The sequence below is a fragment of the Hypanus sabinus genome, chromosome 24 (assembly GCF_030144855.1).
Source record: "Hypanus sabinus isolate sHypSab1 chromosome 24, sHypSab1.hap1, whole genome shotgun sequence".
Classification (NCBI taxonomy): Eukaryota; Metazoa; Chordata; class Chondrichthyes; order Myliobatiformes; family Dasyatidae; genus Hypanus; species Hypanus sabinus.
Window position 1 is genome coordinate 14,214,402 of NC_082729.1, and position 15,714 is coordinate 14,230,115.

At 44.8% G+C, this 15,714-nt stretch overlaps 1 protein-coding gene across 7 annotated transcripts in view; it reads right to left on the bottom strand.

Moving 5' to 3' along the window:
- Positions 1-15,714, bottom strand: part of LOC132380489 (glutathione hydrolase 1 proenzyme-like) — a 138,746-nt gene that overhangs the window by 51,022 nt on the left and 72,010 nt on the right. For 6 of the 7 annotated variants that reach the window (XM_059949336.1, XM_059949335.1, XM_059949334.1 and 3 more), the window contains 2 exons: positions 13,859-13,927; positions 3,267-3,459 (listed from right to left, as the gene is read on the bottom strand). In XM_059949336.1, coding sequence (XP_059805319.1) covers positions 3,267-3,459; positions 13,859-13,927 — 262 coding nt within the window. The remainder of the gene's footprint in view (positions 1-3,266; positions 3,460-13,858; positions 13,928-15,714) is intronic. The other variant, XM_059949340.1, reaches the window with a different exon arrangement.

The following is a 15,714-nucleotide window of genomic DNA, read 5'->3' on the forward strand; positions in this document are numbered from 1 at the left end:
GGTAGTAACAATAAAAGGGTTTTTAGTCACGGGCCACCTTCTTAGTCATGGGACAAAAATGTCCTTGAACAGAAAATCCTACAGAAGTCTGTGGGTTCGGCCCAGTACATCACGGGTGAAGCCCTCCCAACCATCGAGCACATCTACATGGAGCGTTGTCACAGGAAAGCTGCATCCATCATCAGAGACCCCCCCACCACCCAGACCATGTTCTCTTCTTGCTGCTGCCATCAGGAAGAAGGTACAGGAGCCTCAGCACTCGCACCACCAGGTTCAGGAGGCGTTATTACCCCTCAAGCATCAGGCTCCTGAACCAAAGGGGATAGCTACACTCAACTTCACTTGCCCGATCGTTGAAATCTTCCCACAACCTATGGGCTCATTTTCAAGGACTCTTCATCTCATGTTCTCAATATTTATTGCTTATTTATTATTATTTTTGTCAGGAGTAAGGTGCTCCCTCCCTCTGCTCGCCTGCAGGTCACCCTTGGGCAAGGTGCAGCACAAGAAAAGACTGGGGGCAGGTGATGGATGGTCGTATGAGCAGCTGGTGCTTTATCACAAGTCCTGGTTATGCGAAAGCCAGACAACCTGTGAAGAGTATCGATAATGGCTGGAATCACTTGTCTTGTAAAGACACTGCCCAGATGACCACTTCGGTAGAAAAATTTGCCAGGAGCAGTCACGGTCAGAGACCACGGTCGCCCACGTCATTTGACACATCGCATAATGATGATGAAGTCCAAACAGTAGTAGAAGCATTAAGTAAGTAATTGAACTAAACTATGTAAAAACAGCTTGCATACCTTTTTTTTTCTCAAATAGAAAACAAGGATGCTTAATCTTCATAAATATTTAATATATTAAAATGACATATAAAATGTGGTCATTTAATACCTCAGTGGCCATCATCCATCATTACGAGGTCTGACTATTGTGCTCTAAGACTAACACAATCCTGCTGAAACTTTGGTTCTAAGTTTCTCGGAATTGTAGAAGTAAGTTGTTCCTGAGTCAGCTCTTTGAAAGAACAATGATGGAAATCAGAATGGAGGGCAGATCAAACGTTCATGATTCAAACAGACATTTCTAAACAGATACATAGCTTCAGAACAAATGCGTCATAAAGAAAAAGTCTGCAGAAGGCTTTTCATCGATCAGAAGTTTGCTTTCTGTAGGTCTTGCTCAACCTCCTTGCTTGCAAGCTCCTTTAAGCAATGCACAGCTGAACATAAAATGCAGTACAACTCCCAGATGACCCACTGCATGGCAGAAGTTCTCCTTCAATTGTTAAGCAAAGCCTAGAAACTCATTTGACTCGTGCGTTCCCAATCCTGATTTCTCAGCTCAATGTGACCTTAAGTAAAGTGGGATATTAAGGTGGAGGGTGGGGAGAAGAGACACAGCCTGCAGAGGCTGTGGACTGAATCAAACTTCTGCTCCAATGACCTGGTCACACTATACCTTCTACGCTTTGGTCAGTGAGATTCTATCCCTCAAGGTCGTTCAGAGGAAAGTCACAAGATCGATACCCAGCAACGAGGACCTTAGCGATGAAAAAAAGATTGACGAAACGCAAGTTTCTTTGGATGACAGCGAGGTGGCAGATTAGGTGTTGAACTGGTATCACGGTCTGGGGGCGAGTGCTACTGCACAGGATCAAAATAAGTTGCAGAGACTTACAAGCTTAGCCAACTCCATCATGGGCACCAGCCTCCGTAGTATCCAGGACATCTTCAAAGAGCGATGCCTCAAAAATGTGGCGTCCATCATTAAGGAGCTTCATTATTCCGGTCACACCCTCACTGCTACCATCAGGGAGGAGGTACAGAAGTCTGAAGGCACACACTCAATGATTCAGGAACAGCTTCTTCCCCTCTGCCATCCAATTCCTAAATGGACATTGAACCCATGAACACTACCTCACTACTTTTTTTTAATTTTTATTTTTGCACTACTTATTTAACTATTATATATATATATATATAATAGTTATATTATATAACTATTACAATTATATTATATTACAATACATATCGATTATTCACAGTTTCTTTTCTCTATTATTATGTACTGAATTTACCAATGCTACAAAGACAACAAATTTCATGACAAATGCCGATGATATTAAACCTGGTTCTGAAGCTGCATAACACTGCTGTATTTGAGTTACTGTTGCTTTCCTGTCAGCTTGAAACGGTCTGTCCAGACTCCTCTGACCTGTCTCATTAATAACCCACCGAACTGCTGCTTGCTGGATGCCTCCAGCACCATTCTCTGTAAACCCTGCTGTGCACGAAAATCCCAGGAGATCAGCAGTTCTCGAGATACTCAAATCACCCCATCTGGCACCAACAATCATCCCACAGCCAAAATCACTTAGATCACATTCCTTCCCCATTAAAGGTTCAAAGATCCAATTTAATGTCAGAGAAATGTATACAATATACATCCTGATATGCTTTTTCTTCACAAACATCTACACAAAAAGAGAACCGCACCAAGGAATGAACGACAGTTAAATTTAAATACCCCAAAGTACTTGCCCAGCTCCCCTCCCTCCCGTGCGTAAATGGCAGCAAACAACAATCCCCCCCTCCCAGTTGGCAAAAAGCAAACATCATCACTGCCATTGAGCACTCAAGCGTGAGCAGAGACGCAGACTTGCAGTTACTCCAAAGACTGCGTTTCACCCGTCATTCGACATCCCACAGGTCCTCTCTCTCCCTAATAAGGGAGAAGGAGGTGTCTCCACTTTTTCCAGTTAACGTTTTTGATACATCGAGTTATTGCCACATGATTGGCTGATTAGATATTTGCATAAAAGAGGCGTTACAAGGTGTACCTAATAAAGTGGCCACTGGGTGTATATTCCTTATTTTGTGAAGACTTATGAGATTATCAAAACAGGTATCAGGGCAATCTATCAGAATGCGTCCTGAATTCAACATTTGATTCTCTCAAGTCAAATGTTCAATTGACTTCAAGTTTAATTGTCCTTCAACCACACGCGACAATATAAACAAAATTGTGTTTTTCTGGGCCCAAGGTACAAAACACAGTACTAACCGTCATACACAACACAAAGCACGTACAAGACAGCAGACTCATAAGATATTAGTAAAAATGCATAAAATATATATATATATATATATAGTCGAAGACCCTGGGTGAATGAATGTTGCAGCAGTCTGCAGCTGAACACAATATGGCTTGTCAAATTACAGCAAGGAATTATCTGCAACTATGAAGGAATTTCCTCTCACCATAGCGAGGCACTTTCTTCTATTTGCATTTTATTTGCTTCAAGGGCGGCAGCAAGGCTCTTACCCACCGGAAAACCTTTTCTCGCAAGCCTAATGGACGGCTCAAACAACCGTTTCCACGGCAACCGGCCATGTCGTTGATGGGCAAGGGCATAGCCTCGGATTTCACCGGGAACTCCAATCGACGGCCCTCCTGCAACATAGGGGGGGAATGTAGATGAAAGTATGCCTGGATTGAGGTTAAAAAACAAAATCACAGTGTTCAAAAGTTGCACACTAGAGAAGCCTACAAGATAGCAATGTCCAGCTATATGGAGTGCAACAATGAATACCACAGCATATTAATTGACATCATCTTTCTGTAATTGGATTGGGAGTAAAGCTATTCATGTCTTCAAAGTTCAAAGTAAATACATTATTAAAGTATGCATATATTACCATATTCTACCCTGAGACTCATTTTCTTGCAGGCATTTACATAAAAAAGATAGAAAGATAGAATTTACGAAAAACTATACACTAAACATTATTGTGTATGGAGGGGAGAAAATTGCCTTAAAAAGGAAGTGATCCATTTCAGCCCCTTCCGTTTTGACAAGTTCCTGCCCTTTTGCAAACAGTGTGGAGATCCCTGCAGATATTGACATGTTCCCAGATACCTGTGGAAGTTCAGAATTCAACATTCAAGTACATTCTGTATATATTACCATATACAAGCCTCAGATTTCTTTTCTTGTGGGCAATCACAGTCATTAGAACAATCTCAATAGAATCAATGAATTGTATCGAGAGCATCCTGAGCAGCTGCATCACTGCCTGGCTCGGAAATTGCACCGTCTCGGATCCCAAGATCCTGCAGCGGACAGTGAGGTCAGCTGAGAAGATCGTCGGGGTCTCTTCCTGCCATCATGGACATTTACACTACATGCTGCATCCGCAAAGCAAACAGCATTATGAAGGACCCCATGCACCCCTCATACAAACTCTTCTCCCTCCTGCCGTCTGGGAAAAGGCTCCGAAGCATTCGGGCTCTCACAACCAGACTGTGCAACAGTTTCTTCCCCCAAGCTATCAGACTTCTCAATACCCAGAGCCTGGACTGACACCTTACTGCCCTATTGTCCTGTTTATTATTTATTGTAATGCCTGCACTGTTTTGTGCACTTTATGCAGCCCTGGGTAGGTCTGTAGTCTGGTGTAGTTTTTTCTGTGTTGTTTTTTACGTAGTTCAGTCTAGTTTTTGTACTGTGTCATGTAACACTATGGTCCTGAGAAACTTTGTCTCATTTTTACTATATACTGTACCAACAGCTATGGTCGAAATGACAATAAAAGTGACTTGACTTGACCACACTTAACAGGACAAACAACCAATGTGCAAAAAAAAACAAACTGTTCAAATATAAAAAGAAAGAGCAAAAAAAAGAAATAAAAATAATGGTAATAAATAAATAAGCAATAAATATCGAGAATATGAGGGAAAAGTCCGTGAAAGTGAGTCCACAGGATGTGGGAATATTTCAGTGATGGGGCAAGTGATGTTGAGTAAAGTAACCCCCTCTGGTTTAAAAGCCTGATGGTTGAGGGGTAACAACTGTTCCTGAACTTGGTGGTGTGAGTCCTGAGACTCCTGTATTTTCTTCCTGATAGCAGCAGTGAGAAGAGTGTGTGCCCTGGGTGGTGGGGGTCCTTAGTGATGGATGCCTCTTTCCTGCGACAGCAGTCCATGTAGACGTGCTCAATGGTGGGGAGGGCTTTACTGATGATGGACTGGGTCATATCCATTGGTTTTTCAAAAGCAAACATGAGGAAATCTGCAGATGCTGGAAATTCAAGCAACACACACAAAATGCTGGTGGAACGCAGCAGGCCAGGCAGCATCTATAGGCAGTGCTTCTCCTTATAGATGCTGCCTGGCCTGCTGTGTTCCACCAGCATTTTGTGTGTGTTGGTCCATTGGTTTTTTAGGCTTTTCCATACGAGGGAATTGGTATGTCCATACCAGACCATGATGCAACTGTCAATCTATTCTCCAAGACATATCTGTAGAAGATTGTCAAAGATATAGATAACGTGCTGAACCTTTGCAAACTTCCAAGAAAGTAGAGGTGCTGTCGTGCTTTCTTCATTACGGCACTTACATTCTGGACCCAGGACAGATCCTTTGAAATGACACAGAGGAATTTAAAGTTGCTGACCCTCTCCACTTCGGGTCCCCCAGTGAGGAATGGATCATAGATCTCGGGATTTCAGCTCCTGAAGTCTATAATCCTCTCCTTGGTCTTACTGACATTGAGTGAGTGATTGCTGTTGTGGCATCAGCCAATCAGATTTTCATTCTCCCTCCTGTAGGCAGATTCATCGCCACCTTTGTTTCGGCCAACGACAGTGGTGGTATCAGCAAAATTAAATGTGGCATTGGAGCTGTGTTTAGCCCCACAGTCAGAAGCCTGAAGCGAGTAGAGCAGGGGGCTAAGCACACAGCCTTGTGGTGCACCTGTGCTGATGGAGATCGTGGAGGAGATGTTGTTGCCAATCTGAACTGACTGGGGTCTGCAAAGTGAGGAAATTAAGGATCCACTTGCACAAGGACATAATAAGGCCTAGGACTTGAAGCATATTGATTCTTTTTGAGGGGATGATAGTATTGAATGCTGAGCTGTAGTCAATGAAGACCATACTGATGTAAACACGAGGAAATCTGCAAATGCTGGAAATTCAAGCAACACACACAAAATGCTGGTGGAACGCAGCAGGCCAGGCAGCATCTATAGGGAGAAGCACAGTCGATGTTTCGGGCCAAGACCCTTCGTCAGGGCTAACTGAAAGAAAAGATAGTAAGAGATTTGAAAGTAGGAGGGGGAGGGGAAATGTGAAATGATAGGAGGAGACCAGAGGGGGTGGGGTGAAGCTAAGAGCTGGAAAGGTGATTGGCAAAAGGGATACAGAGCTGAAGAAGGGGAAGGATCACGGAACGGGAGGCTTAGGGAGAAAGAAAGGGGGAGATGGAGAACAGGCAGAGTGATAGGCAGAGAGAGAGAAAAAAGGGGCAGGGGCAAATAATGAAATCAGGGATGGGGTCAGAAGAGGAGGGGGGGCATTAACAGAAGTTAGAGAAGTCAATGTTCATGCCATCAGGTTGGAGTCTACCCAGACGATATATAAGGTGTTGCTCCTCCAACCTGAGTGTGGCTTCATTTTGACAATAGAGGATGCCATGGATAGAGGATCAGAATGGGAATGGGACGTGGAATTAAAATGTGTGGCCACCGGGAAATCCTGCTTTCTCTGGCGGACAGAGCGTAGTTACATACTGATGTACGTATCCTTGCTGTCCCGCTGCTCCAGGATTGACTGAAGATCCAATAAAATGGCATCTGCTGTGGACCTGTTGCTCCAGAAGGCAAATTAGAGCGGATCCAATCCACTTCTCAGGCTGGAGTCAATACGTTTCATCACCAACCTCTCAAAACACTTCATCATGGTGGATGTAGGAGCTACTGGACGGTAGTCAAAGAGACAGCTTACCATGTTCTGTTCAGGCACCGGTTTAATTGAAGCCTGCTTGAAGTATTAATGAAATTCCAGAATCCTCTGTAAATGAGATCACATTTCACTTCGGCAAAGGTCAACTTGTTCTGACCTTCCCATGCGAGTGCTGATGGACACCGGAAAATGCTGCTGCTGTCAAGTTTGTGTAAGCTCGGCCTCAAAGGAATGACATTTGACGGAAAGAATGTGGCCGGTCAGCCAGAAAACAAAACAAATTCACAAAGCGTACGAGGAGTACAAGGTGTATAAGATGGTACACAGCGCAAAGAGTGGACAGCTGGCACCTTTTACTTTGCGGTACGAATGGCTAATGTTAGAGAGCATAACTTTAAGGTGATTGGAGGAAAGTTGTAATGAATGTGAGAGAGCATAACTTTAAGGTAATTGGAGGAAAGTTATAGTGGGGAAATTCTGAGATATTTTTTTTTATTACAGTGAGAACTGCCCAGGATGGTGATGGAGGCAGATACAGTAGGGGCATAGAAGAGACTCTTAGATAGGCAAATGAAGGAAAGTAAAATGGAGGGCCAAGTGGGAGGGAAACAATAGATTTATCCTGCAGTAGGTTAAAATGTCAACACGACATCATGGACTGAAGAGCCTATTCTGGGCGGTTCTGTTCTAAGCTCTATGTTCTAAATTCGTCCATTTGTCACAAGGATCGCCATCAAAGGGTGACACAGTAGCGTAGTGGTTAGCGGAACGCTTTACAGTACTGGCGACCCGAGTTCGATTCCTGGCGCTGCCCGTAAGGAGTTTGAACGTTCTCCCCGTGACCGCGTGGGCTCCTTCCCACAATCCAAAGACGTAGCGGTTGCTAGGTTGTAAACTTGTCCTGTGATTCGGCTGGGATTAAAACAGAGGACTGCTGGGTGGCGTGGCTCAAAGAACTGGAAGGCTTTGCCCGCGCTATATGTCAAGGAATAAATAAGCGTTCCCCTTTTCTGATTTAGAAGCCATGGTTGTCAAACCTTCAGGTTGTTCATTTGACATTTCTCATTCCACCATTTTAATCCATAGAGCAATAATACTCATTCTTGGAGTAGGTCGAATTGTTGGCACCACACTGTGGGCCGAAGGGCCTGTTCCGTGGCGTGCTGTTCTATGTTCTAAGTCAGCAGAATCTTTATCTTTTAAGAGTAGTTTTTCCCTCCCAAGGGTGGTGAGCCTCTGTGGTGAACTACCTATACCTGTCTGGACACGCCCCCCCCCCCCCCCCCCGCTGACTGCTCCTGTGGCTCCTCCCATAGACCGTGGCTCCTCCCACTGACTGGTCCTGTGGCTCCTCCCACTGACCATGGCTCCTCCCACGGACCCTGGTATAAAGGCGATTGGAGACACAGCCCCGGCCTCCAGGATGTAGTGTGGTGGTCATTTGGGGCTTGTTCTTTCTTCCAGCCAATAAAAGCCTATATCTCGCCTCACGTCTCTGAGAGTTATTGATGGTACATCAGCCTCCCAGCAACCGTTCCCACGTTCTCACCTTAGTCCCCAAGCCCTGCTGTCCTCTGAAAGGCGTCAATTTGATCCTGTCCAGCAGGGGGGTACCTGCACCGCCAGCGGCATCGGCTCTCAGCTGCTGGGGTATTGTCGGCTTGAAGTGAAACCCAGGCCAGACACAAAGTATAGCAAATGCCCCGCTTGGCATCAAGCTTGTTGGCTGAAGAGACACTTCTGGTTCTGTCAGATGCAAGGCTTGCTGGTTCAAACAGGGTACGTCCATTAAGAACTGACAAACATTTGATTAGCTGAGTATTTGGCGCCTGACATTCTATGAGCAGTTCACTCGCTTTTTGCCATTCGTGCAAAAATGTCCTTGTATTTTCTCCAACATCTTATGGTCTTATCTTCTTGGTCAGGGCATGAAGAGATATGGGGAGATTGGGACCGAGAGGGAAAATGAATCGGCCATGATGAAATAGTGGAGCAGACTCGATGAGCTAAATGGCCTAATTCTGCTCCTGAATGTTATGGTCTCATGGTCTTTACACACATTGGGTGTGGTTTCTTTCTGCATGTAGGATGCTTTCTTAGAATGGTGTTTCTTTGTTCCGCAGCCGTCTGTAAGGAGACGAATCCCAGAGTTGTATCTGTGTGCATACTTTGATAATAAATGTACTTTGAATTGCAGGCACTGGACATCTGAAAGAAAATGCTGGAAGTATTCAGCCAGTCGGACAGCTTCCAAAGAGAGGGAATCAGACTTTTCCCTAAAGCTGGGAAAAATGAGAGATAAAATGAATTTTAATTCTCAGAGAAAGATGGCGGAGGGAAGGAAGAAAGGACAGTCTGCCAAAGAGTGAAGTGCACGGACACTGAATGCCAGGGGAAATATTTGCAAACATTTCCATCTTGGAGTAATTTAAGGTATTATTAGTTTCCTCTTAATTAGCCCCCTCCCCTCATCTTTATTCACTACCTTCTGAAATCTGACTCCATCAGCACTTTCATCACGAATAAATCTGCCTTTTATGAGTTAACCACAACCCTCAGACCACACCCCCACTTCCCAGATCCACTATTTCTCTGCAACTCAAAACTTGTCGTTTTCCAGCAAACTTTTCTCAGTCTTGATGAAAGGGAGTCATGTTGACACATTGAATCGGTTTATCCCTCCACGGATGCTGTCAGACCTGGCGAGAATTAGCAGGGAGTTTCTATTTCAATGCACGCATTTTGCTTATTCTTCAATGACCATTTAGGGAAAAGTATGAAAGTAGATGAAGCATTTTTCCCTAAACTCAGAAAACATTCATTGCAGACTAACTGATTTCCACTCTCTAGGCTGAAGAGAGCAGCATTTTTGTGGAGGCCTGGATAAGTGTGGGTCAACACTGTTTTGAAGAGAGATCCATCCTATCAGATATTTAAAGGGAACTAATCAGTCAGTGAAATCTCTCTAATCAATGAAAAGCTTTCTGCAGACTTTTTTTTCTTTAGAATGCATTTGTTCTACATTTCTTTTTACGTTTCCTAACAGGCAGCCACGAACCAAGTACTAGTTAGTTACTCTTAAACACAAAGTACACTGCAGATGCTGGGGTCAAAGCAACACACACAACACGCTGGAGGAACTCAGCAGGTCGGGCAGCATCCGTGGAAACGAACAGTTAATATTTTGGGCCGAGACCCTTCGTCCTGACGGGTCTTGGCCCGAAACGTTGACCGTTCGTTTCAACGGATGCTGCCCGACCTGCTGAGTTCCTCCAGCGTGTTGTGCGTTTTACTATTTAGTTAGTGCCTGCTATGCCACTGGTGTTCAGGGACAGGAATGAAGTCTTCTTTGCAGTTTTGGTAACAATTCTCTCTTGACCTGTCAGGCTTGTTAGCCCTCAGCTGAACCCCTGAACCTGGAGGACAGGTGGACTACTCTTAGCCTAACCTCTACCCTTTGACCTGGTTGTCATGGGTGACCTACCAAGAGCCAAAATGTAAAGCCCTGTCTCCAGCCAACATAGCTCTCTGGGTCATTGAGGCATCAAACCCTACAACCAGGTTGTGGACCTCTTGGAAGTTCCTGAATCTAAATGTCTGTTTGAATCACGAATGTTTGATCTGATTTCCATTATTCTTCTTTCAAAGAGATGACTCAGGAACAACTTTCTTCTACAATTCCAAGAAATTTAGAACCAAAGTTTAGGCAGGATTGTATTAGTCTTAGAGCACAATAGTCAGACTTGTAATGATGGATGATGGCCACTGAGGTATTAAGTAACCACATTTTATGTTACTTTCATGTATTAAATATTTATGAAGATTAAGCATCCCTGTTTTCTATTTGAGAAAAAATGGTATGCAAACTGTTTTTACATAGTTCAGTTCAATTACTTATTTAATGTTCATTTAATGCTTCCACTAATGTTTGGTCTTCATCATCATAATCTGCAGTGTCGTATGATGTGGACGATCATAGTTTATCCATGACCATGATTGTTCCTGGAAAACTTTTCTACAGAAGTGGTTTGCCATTGCCTCCTTCTGGGTGGTGCCTTTACAAGATGGGTGGCCCCAGCCATTATCAATCCTCTTCAGAGATTGTCTGCCTGGTATCAGCAGTCGCATAACCAGGACATGTGATCTGCACCGGCTGCTCATAAGATCACCCACACCTGCTCCCATGGCTTCATGTGACCTGATCGGGGGGGCTAAACAGGTGCTACACCTTGCCCAGGGGTGACCTGCAGGCTAGCGGAGGGAAGGAGCACCTTACACCTCCTTTGGTAGAGACACATCTCCACCCTGCTGCCCAATGCTTGGTACATTGATGAATACTATACTACACTCTCCCAGTTACTGATCTCCTGTAGACTATATGGCTACACGTGATCCTTTGAATTAATTTACAAGCTGTGAGCATCTTTGCTAAGGCCATTATTCAGTGCCCATCCATAATCATTAGTTAAAAGGTTCTGCTGCGCCATTTTCTTTGACTGTTGCATTCAGTAGAATGATGGAAATCCCAGATGATTTTTGGGTGGATTTCCTGGATTTAGCCCAGGGAAAAGAATGGCAATTTATTTTCAGGACAGGATAGACCTGTACATAGTAGAGGTACCTCTCCTTCCCTCTGCTAGCCTGCAGGTCACCCTTGGGCAAGGTGTGGCACCTGCTTAGCCCCCCGATCAGGGTCATGTGAAGCCGTGGGAGTAGGTGGTGGATGGTCGTCTGAGCAGCCGATGCATATCACAAGTCCTGGTTATGTGACCACTGACACCAGGCAGACAATCTCTGAAGAGTATCGATACTGGCTGGGGGTCACCCGTCTTGTAAAGACACCGCCCAGAAGAAGGCAAAGACAAACAACTTCTGTAGAAAAATTTGCCAAGAAGAATTATGGTTATGGAAAGACCATGATCGCCCACGTCGTATGACATGGCACATAATAATGATGTCATATGACACGGCACATAATGGAGAAACAAGTGTGCAACTTAGAAAGGGAGTTCAAGGTGATGCCAGTCCCATGGTCTTGCTGCCCTCATCATCTACTGTAGAGAGGTCACAGGTTTAGGAGACATTTCTCAATTATTCTAAATATATGAAACATACCCTCTATAGTCCACTTAACAATGAGTAATTAAAGCATCTTATACTTTGTAGATGTAGAAATTCATTACAAGGTCAATCAGTGGTTCCTAAGGAAACATCTTGTGGGGAAAATCCAAAAGTTTAACAAGCTACTGTGTTTCTCACTAATGCAGGCTCAAAAGTTGATATATGGCGCAACCTACGTTTATCATCAATACAGTTAGTTATTTACGTGTTTTTGTAGATGAGAGTGATATACCACAGCAATTGTTATTAGACTTGAGATCAATGTATCTCAGCCAATGATCTACCTGGTGACAGAGCAGGCTTGAGGGGCTAATGATACTTGTTCCAATGAATGATCTTTGCTGGCAATGAACAATAGATGTCAAGGATGCTCAGACGCCAAACCGACAAGGTTGTCAGAAATAAAATGGTATTCAATAAAAACTGCACTGGCAATGCCCTTCAACTGTTAAATGCGTAAAACACTATGACGCACTACTAATGGCAATCTCTAGTTTAAAGATGCACTACATGAGTGGCTGAAGGAATGAGGTCTCCCCTTGTTCATCGCGTTCATCCATGAACAATCTCTGCCGAACAACAGCAGACAAGCTGCTGGAAGAACACGACCGGGCAAACAGCATCTGCCAAAGGAAAGGAGATGTTGAGATATTGGGTCGAAACCTTGCACGGGACTGTGAAGCGGTTTCACTTCGAATCTGGGAACAACGGTACTGCAAGAACATTCTTATTCCAGCTTCTTTCTCCCTCCTTCTCCAGTCCTGATGAAGGGTCTCGGCCCAAAACGTAGACTCTTGTTCCCTTCCATAGCTGCTGCCCGACCTGCTGAGTTCCTCCAGAGCGTCTCTCTGGATTTCCAGCATCTCTTGAGAATTTATCATTTTCTCCTCCACTCAGAAGTCTCTTGAGGAGATGCCTACCCCAAAGAAGAAGAAATCTCCTCTTCAGTGGGAGTTCAGTGAGACCCTTTCTCTCTGCTCCCCCTCAGTGACGTCTGCTGCTCTCCCATTCTTCATGTATCGCCTTCCAGCTGGAACTCCTTCCCCTCCTGCCCCCAGCTCCTTATTCTGGCTTCTTCCTCCTTCCTTTCCAGTTCCGATAAAGGGTTTCAGTTCCTTCCATGGATGCTGTCTGACCGGCTGAGTTCCTCCAGGTTAATGAATGCATTTTAACTTGCGTTTGACATAACAATGGGAGCAGAAGCTAACTCCTTATAAATACAATTGGGAATAGTATTAACTGCAATCCCAAAGCATACTCACTCCATCTGCTTCCTTAGAGATATGGTGTGGAACAGCCCCTTACGAGCCAGCGACCCACCTACTTAATCCTAGCCTAACCCTAGGACAATTTATAATGACCAATTAACCTACTAACTGGTACATCTTTGGGTGATTTGACAAAACTGGAGCACCCCAAGGAAACCCCCCACGTAGTCACATGGGGAGAACGTACTATCTCCTTGCTGACGGCACCAGACATGAACTTTGAACTCGGACGCCCGGGGAGATGGAGGGAGGAGAACTCCGAACTGGGGTGCCCGGGGAGACGGAGGGAGGGAGGAGAACTCCGAACTGGGGCGCCCAGGGAGACGGAGGGAGGAGAACTCCGAACTCGGGTGCCCGGGGAGACGGAGGGAGGAGAACTCCGAACTCGGGCGCCCGGGGAGACGGAGGGAGGAGAACTCCGAACTCGGGCGCCCGAGGTGACGGAGGGAGGTGAACTCCGAACTCGGGCGCCCGGGGAGACGGAGGGAGGGAGGAGAACTCCGAACTCGGGCGCCTGGGGAAACGGAGGGAGGGAGGAGAACTCCAAACTCGGGTGCCCGGGGAGACGGAGGGAGGAGAACTCTGAACTGGGGCGCCCGGGGTGACGGAGGGAGGGAGGAGAACTCCGAACTTGGGCGCCCTGAGCTGTAATTATTTTGTGTATCACTGAACCGATTGTGGTTTAACTGTGTCTCAGTTTTGAATCTTCAGTTTTACCTGTTTCTTGGCTGCTGCGAATTCCTTGCTCTGGAGCCACTTCTCTTGAATTGATAATTTCAACAGTTCCTGAAGAGATAAAAAAGATGATATTAACAGAAGTTGAATTGAATCACAAGAGGAGATTTGCCACTTTTACACGTTTCAATAATATTAATGCATTTACATTCCTCTTGCAGTATTCTGTGTCCTCAGTCACAGAGACAATCAACAAAGCTTGTTGTTGTTTACAATGCTGCTTTCGGCAATGACTCGTCGTTAATAGGCAGACCATGGAATATGCAGAATGAGATGGAATTTCCTTTCTTTCTGATTGGAGAGATTAATGTCCAGTCAGGAAGAAAGGGACTTCAATCTAATTCCACATAAAATTACACTGTCAGCTTGATGTCAATGCGTTTTCTGTTCATGCCCATCTCCAGAAGCCGAGCTCTGAAATTGAGCTGACTCCAGCGGGGCCCTGAGGGACTTCTGCAGCATCCGAGCTGTCAGTCATGTGAGATGACTAGATAGTCGTGGTTAGAGTCATAGAAAACTACAGTGCAGAAACAGACCCTATGGCCCATCTAGTTCAAGCTGAACCATTTAAATTACCTAGTACCATCAACTTGCATCTGGACCTTAGCCCTCCATATCCCAACCATCCATGAACCTATCCAACCTTCTCTTAAACGTTAAAATCAAGCTTGCAAGCACCACTTGCATACTCTCACCACCCTCTGAGTGAAGTTTCACCCTTAAACTTTTCCTGCTTAACCCATGACCTCTAATTATAGACCCGCCCAATCTCAGTGGAATAAGCCTGCTTCCATTTATATAACCATATAACAATCACAGCACGGAAACAGGCCATCTTGGCCCTCCTAGTCCGTGCCGAACTCTTAATCTCACCTAGTTCCACCTACCCGCACTTAGCCCATAAGCCTCCACTCCTTTCCTGTCCATATACCTATCCAATTTTACCTTAAATGACACAACTGAACTGGCCTCTACTACTTCTTCAGGAAGCTCATTCCACACAGCTATCACTCGTTGAGTAAAGAAATACCCCCTTGTGTTTCCCTTAAACTTCTGCCCCCTAACTCTCAAATCATGTCCTCTAGTTTGAATCTCCCCTACTCTCAATGGAAACTGCCTGTTCACGTCAACTCTATCTATCCCTCTCAAAATTTTAAATACCTCGATCAAATCCCCCCTCAACCTTCTACGCTCCAATGAATAGAGACCTAACTTGTTCAACCTTTCTCTGTAACTTAATTGCTGAAACCCAGGTAACATCCTAGTAAATCGTCTCTGCACTCTCTCTAATTTATTGATATCTTTCCCATAATTCGGTGACCAGAACTGCACACAATATTCCAAATTTGGCCTTACCAATGCCTTGTGCAACTTTAGCATTACATCCCAACTTCTGTACTCAATGCTTTGATTTATAAAGGCCAGCGTTCCAAAAGCCCTCTTCACCACCCTATCTACATGAGACTCCACTTTCAGGGAACTATGCACAGTTATTCCTAGATCTCTCTGTTCCTCTGTATTTCTCAATGCCCTACCATTTACTATGTATGTTCTATTTGGATTATTCCTGCCAAAATGTAGAACCTCACACTTCTCAGCATTAAACTCCATCTGCCAACGTTCAGCCCATTCTTCTAACCGGCATAAATCTCCCTGCAAGCTTTGAAAATCCACCTCATTATCCTCAACACCTCCTACCTTAGTATCATCGGCATACTTACTAATCCAATTTACCACCCCATCATCCAGATCATTTATGTATATTACAAACAACATTGGGCCCAAAACAGATCCCTGAGGCACCCCGCTAGTCACCGGCCTCCATCCCGATAAACAAT